The following is a 9967-nucleotide window of genomic DNA, read 5'->3' on the forward strand; positions in this document are numbered from 1 at the left end:
GGTTAAGAATGGTTGGCCAGGCGTCATGGCTCATGCCTGTAATCCCAGCACTTTGGGAGGCTGAGGCAGGTGCATCACCTGAGGTCGGGAGTTCGAGACCAGCCTGATCAACATGGAGAAACCCCATCTCTACTAAAAATACAAAATTAGCCAGATGTGGTGGTGCGTGCCTGTAATCCCAGCTACTTGGGAGGCTGAGGCAGGAGAATTGCTTGAACCCATGAGGCAGATGTTGCAATGAGCCGAGATTGCGCCATTGCACTCCAGCCTGAGCAACAAGAGTGAAACTCTGAAACTCTGTCTCAAAAAAAAAAAAAAAAAAAAAAAAGAATGGTTGAGGCTGTCTTCACCCAGTCAAGAGGTGCATGGAGTAAATTTAAACTCTACTGGAAGTGTGATTGGCAAGCACAGTACTTGACTTCATGGAGCTTAGTGTCTAGTGAAGGAGAGATAAATCAATGAAATAATCATATGGACAAATATATAATCAAGAGATTATTCATTTTCAAAGTTATTAATAGATCAAAAAGATAAGAAATATTATCTGTAGCAAAACCTTGTCTACCGTCAGGAGACTAAATATGTTCTTTAATTACTCCTTCAGCTTGGTAACCATGCTTTGCTTAGTTCACAGTTCAGAATTCCCACAGATATTTCTTTCCCATTTTATTTTTAAAAGCGTATTCTGCATCTAGAGACTTCCAGTAGACATACTGGGAATGGGATGGAGAAATTAAGATTTATTTATTCTAGTGTAATCTTCAGTGTAGTCTTCAGACTCATTCTTTGTCTCTGGCATGAGGAATTTTGGAACTGTTTATCCATTATGGTCCAATTTCTTGGTCTTATAAATCAGCTTGGGATAGCCCCCCAAATACCACTAGAATTTCTGGTCTGTTTTCTAGTGCCACCCTACTCCTCCAACTTGTTCTTCAGTTTAATACTTCCTGAAATCTGGAAGGAATATGCAGTTCAGGAATATGCAGTTCAGGAATATGCAACTCAGCAAGATCTGTCTGAGTTGGTGGTAATAACAGCCAGAGTGTGATGTGAACTTTTTGACTCCTGATACAGCACATATTTCCCTAAAGCATCAGCTAAACAATAGAAAATTATGAGGAAAGAGATAGGTAATGAGGAAGTGGGGCTAAGTTGAAAAGGCAAAAACCATGCACTTAAAAATTTGAATTATTTGTTCATTGGTTAGTTTTGTCAGACTTTGTGGTTGAGATTGGATTTCTTTGTATTTAGAAAAGTGTTTAGAAATGTTTAAAAATATTTAGAAAAAATGATTAGAAAAATCATTATGGTGAATAATTTGGATAACAGAATATAATTCAAGTATAAATGGTCATTTATATTTTTTCCTTCCCATTAACCCCTTCAAGCTTGTTAAGCTGACATTCTGAAAGGGTAAAAAATACACATAGGCACACCCAGGTATACACACAGTGACAGACATATGAAATTCTATTTACACAGAGTTAGGGTTTTTATACAAAGAAGTTGTACAGCTTTTAAGCAAATGACATTTGAAGAAAATTTTAGTCTATATTTATATCTTGCTGAAAAGTGGAAGAGATAGAATAATGACTGTTATCAAGTGGGGTGCTTACAGGATCATTCTTGCAGACATAGATGATGATCACTGATGTCCCTGGAAAACTTGTGGCTCAAATCCGGACATGTAGGTCAGTACAAGAGGAGTAGATGAGCATCAATACGACAGTAAGTTGATGCTGTCTACATTTCTTGCTCATGTGAGTAATAATAGGCATAATGTTATAAAAGTTTTCTGAAGGTTTATTCCCATTTATTTCTGGGAATAGCTTGAAATGAAAAAGGTTAATTAATACTTATATAGATAGTGGGCTGTAGGTGTAGCAGAATGAGGTTGTAATATACAAAAATTTTGACTAGTATAGAATTAGGGAAAAATAAAATAGAGATAATGAATTCTTTTATAATTTTTCAATTTGCACTCATTAGTCCTTTAGTTCTTTGAGATAGATGCAATCCTTTTGATCATGTCTTTGAAAGCCTGTATCACTTGCTTATTCCTTAGCACGTAAATGAAGGGATTCATAACTGGGGCAACCGAAGTGGTAAGCACTGACACCACCTTGTTAATAGCTACCCCTTCTTTTGCAGATGGTTTAACATAGATAAAGATGCAGCTCCCATAAGTGATAGAAACCACAATTATATGGGAAGAGCAAGTGGAAAAAGCCTTTTTCCTTTGCTGGGCAGAAGGGAATCTGAGAATGGTCCTGATGATGTAAGTGTAGGACATAATCACACACACCAAGGTAAACAGGAGTGTCAACACCGCCAAGACTAATACAAATCGCTCTATAAACTCTGTGTTAGAGCAGGTAATCTTCAGGATGGGGGCAGCATCACAGCCAAAGTGATCTATGACATTGGAGTCACAAAATTCGAGCTCAAAGCCCATGCCAAATGGTGGGATGACAATGATTAGAGCAATTATATAACAGCCAATAAGGAACTTGATGCAGACTCTGTTGTTCATGATGGTCGTGTAATGCAGGGGTTTGCAGATGGCTCCATAACGGTCATAGGACATAGCTGTTAGGAGAAAAAACTCAGTCACACCCAGGAAAACAACAAAAAACAATTGAGTGGCACATGCATTATAGGTAACAGTATTGTCCCCAGATGCCATTGTGTAGAGAAATCTGGGAATGCACACAGTTGTAAATGAGACTTCCAAGATGGAAAAATTCTGGAGGAAAAAATACATAGGTGTTTTAAGGTGGGAGTCCACCAAGGTGAGAGTGATGATGGTCAAATTTCCAACAACATTCAACAAATAGGTTAGAAACAAGAAGATAAAAAGCGGAATCTGTAGATTTGGGTCATCTGTTAGTCCCACCAGGGTAAATGTTTTTATTGTTGTATAATTTTTCATCACTGATTCCTGACTATAGCTTGGTCTGTGTGTAAAAATAACAGAAAAATTAGAGCAGAGAAAGGGACTGTCAGCATAAGTTAGCAGTGGAGTGAGGTGAAAATGTTAGATAAGCCACAATTTTATTTTATTTATCTGTTAACCAGCAGGCTGTTGGAGTGGTAGTTAACTAATCATGCTACAGGAACATCACTGCTGGGCATTATAAGAGAGACCAGCCAGAGGCTCTTATTAAATATTTTTTATTACTATATTGATATAGTATCAATTCAATTATAAAGGCATTTTTTCATTACCAACACCATACGAAAAAAAGCTATTTTTTATTGTCTGTGTTAATGAATGGAAAAACACTGTCATAAAATATGCATGGTTTGTAATCTCATGAAAATAATACCTCTACATGTGCTTATCTTCTTGGTTTCATGGGAGGTAAACAGGGATGACTGTAGTCAAGGTTGTGAAATTAAAATTCTTCTGATTTCAGCCTGTTTTCTCATTTGCATTGATAGTCCACATTGTCCTATAAAGTACCTCATGCCTTTCTGCCTTCTTCGCTTTCTAAACTGCACAAAAATACTCTTTGCAAGTCCATTGTAAAGACAGAACCTGAGAGATATTTTAAAACCACACACAAGATCCATTCTTCGGGTTTAAAGCCACTCAATGGAGTTTCATTTCCCTTGGAATAAAATTCAAAGTCTCCACTCTGGTTTGTAAGGAATTTCATGGCCACATTACTGTGTTAGACTCCTAATTCATTTCTTGCTTGTCCAGTTATATTAGTTTTCATTTCCCTGCAGATGCCAAGTGATCTTTCACTTCAAGAATTTTACAATGTTTTCTCTCTCACTGAAATGTTCTGCTTGCATTCTTGCATTGATAAATCTTATTTTTCAGGTTTCAGTTTAAATATGACCCCACTCAAAATGCCTTCCTGTAGAGTCGTATATAACTCTAGTCTCTCTACCCTCAATGTTATAAATACACTTTGCTGTTTATTTCTTTTAGGGTACTTATTATACTTTCTGATTATATATTCATTTGTTTTTTACCCAATCCATTACTCTCCAGTAAGCTCCATGAGAATACTTCATATCTACTTTGTAAACCACTGTAAATCCAGAACTAGCTCTGTCTTGCATGTAACAGATACTCAATAAATTGTTATTGAATGAATGAGACCAGACATTTTATCTGAAAGTTTTTGACTAAATACATTTAGTCAGTTACATCATCAAAAAGATTACGTCGTCAGTCCATTTACATTTTGATTTAAATATTCAATTAAGAACCTCTGTGTATTGAGGTAATTTTAGAAATCAGAAGATAAATGGTTACTTTTACAATCCCTCCGAATTGTACTAGGCTGTTTCATCTGTACATAAGGGTAAATTAGAATTAATCTTTTAAAAAGTTACTTGGGGTTAATAATGGGGTGGTAGAGGGAGGACTGTAGGTGTATGGGGGTGGCCTAGAAGTGAGAATTCCTTTTTTGTTCATACTATCTCTTTTTTAAAGCAACAGATAAAAGTAATATTTTTTGTTCATCTCTTTACCCCACTTTCCTCTGGAGAGTTTGGCTGAGGCTACTTAAGTCCTTGTCCTTGGGTCTCCTCATAGTATGCCCATTGGAATTAAATATAGAGGTTAAGACTATGAACTCTAGAGTAAGATAGATGGGGGCTTGATAGCTAGGCCAGTCATTTAATGGCCATGAAACCTTGAGAAGTTCATTAACAGGCTCCATTTCCTGGTCTGTGAAATGCAGATAAAAACTGTATATTCTGTGAAATGAAGATAATAAGTGTATTTCTTCATGGGTTATTATGAATATTAAACAAACTAATTCAGATTGTGAGCATCAGGCCTTGTACAGAACAACTATTAAACAAATTTTATTTAGTTTTTCTAGTTCTTCTCCCAGGACTTGCTGCTTCTTACTGCCTGAACAGAGTTTGCACACTCTTCCACACTTTCTCTTACTTTATCCCTGCATTTGCTCTCTTTACTACATTCCATATATGTTTTTAAAATTTTCTCTTATCCTTAAAATTGAACACAAAATTATAGGGTCCTCTGAAGTTCTAAAAAAATTGTATTTGTTGATAGGTTGGTTCATCATGAATGTAATTCAACTACATACAACATGTAATTTATTCTTTTTGAATCTCTTTTACGTCTATAATCTACACTGTTTGCACTTTCAGATGTGATTCTCTGCCCAAATCTCTTAATTTAAACCTTGTGCTTTGGGGTGTCCACTTCCCATTTCCTCAGTAACCACAGCTTTCAAATTCTCCTCTGAGCTTGTCTTAGGGCTCCCATTCTTCATCACATTGAGCAAACTTCCCTGTAGTTCTCCTCACTAATTTATCAGAGGTCTATGTCCTGTACCTGTTTCCCTGTCTCTTTGTCTTTGAACTATTATCAAGGAACAAGAAAAAAAGCTTAGCTAACAGATCAAGGACTTAAGACAGCTCATATAATTTGAGAGATATAAAAGACCTTAAAGATTGCTTTAGCCAATCTTCTAATTTTGAAGGTGAAAATCAGAGGGTCAGCAGTCCCCAGGCTTGTTAGCAGCAAAGTCAAACGAAGAATCCAACTTTCTCAAATCTGAAAGCCATTCTTTTTTTTCCCATTGTATCAATTTAGGAAAAAGTTTTAGGAATTTTTTTTTCTTGTTTTCACTCATCCATTAGGATGTTTGCTACTTCTAGTGTGTCTCTCTGTCTTCCCAGGATACCCAGTACATTCCAGCTCTTTCCTCTCCATCTCCACGTTACTTCTGGGGAAACTTATCATTAGTACTACAGGTGACCTGTGAAGTAAATTCACTTAATGTCCTAGAAGTTGACAATGTCTTATATCGTATTTATGCTAGGCATCCAAGGCATATTTGTGTTGTTAGTTGAGGAATATATTTTTAATGAGGAATTTCATGTAATAAGACTAGATTTTTATGGGAGATATCAGGGAAAAATATCCTTTTGCTGCATTTAACTTAATTCACAAAACTCTCCAAGAAATGGCAATGATAGTAACATTTATAAGGCAGTTTCTAAATGTCAGACACTGTATGAAATATTTAGATTATCTCATTTAATTATGAAAGCACTTCACCTGAGGCTGGTTGTGATTTAATCTTCATTTTACAAATGAGGAAACTGAAGTCCAGAAATATTAAGAATTGTCCAAGTTCATAAACTTAGGATGTGATAAAGCAGGAATTTGAACTTGAGCAGTCTGACTACAGAAACCCAGCTCTGAACTACTGCAGAACACTGCCTACTTATCTGTTTACTTGATGAACTGACTTCTTTATCTTTTGAGGAAATGACCAACATCCTCTTTGTGATGCTGTTCATCAAGTAACCATCAGGGAACGAGATGAATCACTGTCCAGAGCTTCTCTATTTCTGAGTTAGGAATCATTGCAGAGAGATAGTTTGTTCTTCAACAATAATAATTCTGTTTTTAGCAACTGAAATTTTTCCCATTTTCATTTACTGTCACTAGGAATCCCAATTTTTCTCATTACTGGAATGAAACAGGATCTTCCCAGGAGACTCCAATTAGTTTGGAAGATGAATGGTTTTCAGTTGGCTGTTTCAACATATTTCCCAAAATAATCTTGAAGTGTGTTCCCCTGAGACAGGGGAAATATGGTTCTTTTCTTCCTACTGAGGGTGCACTGTCCATCTCCAACATATGCTCAGATCATACCTCAGAGCTTTCTGACCCTGGACTTATGGAAGGCAATCTGACTTGAATGTGTAATAACTGGTTGGAATATTAGCTGCTTTCATTCCAGGGACTGTAGCACCACACAGGGAATGATCACACTAGACCCAATGTTGAAGCTGAGAAGTGTTCTTATTGCCCTATTTTGTCTTCTGATTCAGATTCCAAGTGCCCACATACAGTACCCACCAAGGTCTCCTTAGCCTAGCCTCATCTCTGTGCATCCATAATATCTTAACTTCTGCCTTTGCAAAAATAAATATGCATTAGTGTTCTAATCTCATTTGGAACATGTTGGGTAAACTCATGTAAGACAGCGTATGAAAGTTTATTGATTTATTGTGTTGTCTTACTAATAACAGAATATTTTACCATTTCAAGTATTCTTTGTATTACTGCTCATTAAATAGAGGGAATTATATCTAGTCATAGATACTCGACCCATATAGCAAAAAAATAAGGATTAGGGAGACATTTTTGCTGGATTAACAGAATAGGAACATTTTCCCAGGAACTTGTACATGGGAGACTATATTCTTTCCCTAAAAATATACTGTCCTGTTCTTAAGAGTTCTCCCAAGCGCACCTTTGTAAAGTCTTTTTGAAACTTAAATGTCATTTGTTAGAAAATACAGTGATGGTCTATTGATCCCTATAGTGATTCCTCTAGAAAAACACTGTTTATAATTATTTAAGACCTGGGTTTTGCAACACATAAGTCAAAGCCTTCTGCCCTATAACTTTGAACTACTTGGGTTCTGGATGGTGAACCACTAGCATGACTAAGTCAATGATACCCACCTTTCAGATTGCTGTTCATGGCTTCCATGGGTAATTTTACTGCAAAGATCCTTAGGGTAACTCAGTGCCGAGCAGGAGTTTGTTAATGACAGCGTGGACTATGATATTTTTCATGCACTCACATACTTGCACTCACTGACAAGACTGTGAGTGGGTAGAGGTCTCTTATGTTCTCGTTGCCCAGTTTCCTAGGAATCTTCCTCAAATATTCTTTACTTTCAACTCGTCTTATAAGAACACCAAATAAGGGATATTTTCTGACTTTAATTTTAGCTCATATGTCCTATATATTGGAAGAATTAAAGACTGTTGTGATGATGAGAAGCCCTCTTTGTTGGTCAGTCAATAGCTGGACTTTTGTACAGGAAGATAGGTTTCCCTGCAAATCTATATTAACAAGAATGGTATAAGTCGTATCTGTTCGGTCCTAAACCGATGTTTAGGGGATCATCAAATTTGAAAACAAACAAACAAACAAACAAACAAACGGAGCCCTTGGGATCTTAGGTCCAAAGTCAGTAATTGACCTATAGTATAATGAACTTAAATGAATCTTGTGAGGGAAAAATTAAACAGTTATCAATTGGGACTGTGTCCTTGGACAAAGGAAGATGCAACAATATAATCAGAAACAGGTCAGGTGCAAAACTGTGTCAGATGAAAAGTCACAGTGAAGTCTTCATTTTTCTTGTAATTGCTTGAGGGATACTTCTCAGCCTCCCTTAACCTGATGTGGGTTTTACACATTCATGTGACTCATTATTATAAGTATTTAGAGTGTGCACTCACTCTTCCAGTGCTTGTAATAAGCTTTACGGTGAGACTGTTTTATTTTGTGGCATAAAACTAATTGTTTGGGTCCACTTGGACGCTCCAAGATTAATTTCCATTCAGAGCTTGCTAAGAATTATCATGAAGAGTGTTGAATTTTATAAATTATTTTAATACCTAGTAAATCAGCTTATCTAGTAAAATAAGACTAGTGTATCTGGTATACACACAATTTTCTGCTTTTGTCTATGAGTCATAAAATGATATTAATAGATTTGCTAATATGAAACCATTTTTGCATTCCTGAAAATAAACCCGAACTTGTTCTCATTTTTTTTTTTTTTAGCAGAAAAAAAGGTTCAATTTGCTATTTTCTTTTTATAAGATTTGGCACATGTGTTCCTGAGTTAGATTGTCTTTCATTTTCCTTTTTTTGGGACTGATGTTACATGGTGTTAGGCTCAGGGTTGTACTAGTTTTGTAAAATGAATTTGAGAGTAGTCACATTTTTTTTGCTATTGCTGAAAATGTTTTATTTCTTTGGAATTATCTGTTCCTTGGGAATTTTGTAGGACTCACATTTAAAATATCTGGGCCTGGGGTTCTCTTTGCTGGAAGATTTTAAACTGTTGATTAATTTCGTTAAATTTTGTAGCACCATTTGCGCTTTTTATTTTTTGTGGTCAAATTTTTTATAAGAATTAGTCTATTTTACTAAAATTTCACATTTATGAATATAATGTTTTTATAATATTTTTATTTTGTTATCTCAGTTGAATCTATCAAGAATCTTCATTTTTAAATATTATTTGTACCTTCTTTATTTTTTCTTGATATACTTTTAACCAGAATATGATAACCTTATTAGTTTTTTTTTGAGAGGACTTTATTAATTCTCCTTATACTGTGTCTTTGTTTTCTCCTTCATTAATATGTGCTCATATCTTTATATCTTCTTTAGAGTTTATTTTATTTTATTTCTCTGAATTTGAAAGTTTAACTTCAGCCATATGTCAAAAATATGCATTTAAGATTATAAATTTCCCTCAAATTATCACTTTCAGTATATAGCACATTTCAATGTGTATTACTGGTATTCATTTTTATGATGTATACATTGTATGAACTCATTTTAGTCTATACTTTATATTTATTATGAATATGAATTAAATATAAATGTGAATGAAATGAATATAAAACTTTTAAGTAAATAAAATAGAAATATATTTTATACATATGAGTTCATTTGTTGATGAATATATTGTATGAATTGTATTTGTGTGTAGTATTTGTACATATTTATGAACACATATTCATTTATTTGATTTTTTAAAGCTTTCAAATAGCAGAAATTATAAAAAGATATACAGTGAAAGCTCTTTTTTACCATCTAATCCTCATATGTTCAGTCACCCACTTGTACATTTTTACTATTTTCCAGTGTTTTATGCACTTCTAGACATACGTAAAATTAGATGATTAATTTTTTATCTTTTTAAAAACCAGACTATATTATATATCATTGTCTGCATTATTCTTACTTAAATACATTGTATAATAGAAATCTTTCCATGTCAACACACAAAAAGCTTTTAAATTATTTTTTATAGATGTAAGGTATTCTGTAGAATGGAGCTTCTTCTACTGAGTAGAATTGATCAACTAACTTCTTTTGCTATTATAAGCAATGCTGAAATGAATGACTTTAAAGGGATA

The 9967-nt window shown here is 34.7% G+C and overlaps 1 protein-coding gene across 1 annotated transcript; it reads right to left on the reverse strand.

The window, feature by feature from the left end:
* Positions 1-1993: 1993 nt before the first annotated feature.
* Positions 1994-2932, reverse strand: LOC100590990 (olfactory receptor 6C2-like). Its single transcript, XM_003252434.2, has one exon. The coding sequence runs from the start codon at positions 2930-2932 to the stop codon at positions 1994-1996; it is 939 nt and encodes a 312-aa protein (XP_003252482.2).
* Between the last annotated feature and the right edge of the window lie 7035 nt (positions 2933-9967).

This window comes from Nomascus leucogenys, chromosome 11 (genome assembly GCF_006542625.1).
Source record: "Nomascus leucogenys isolate Asia chromosome 11, Asia_NLE_v1, whole genome shotgun sequence".
NCBI lineage: Eukaryota > Metazoa > Chordata > Mammalia > Primates > Hylobatidae > Nomascus > Nomascus leucogenys.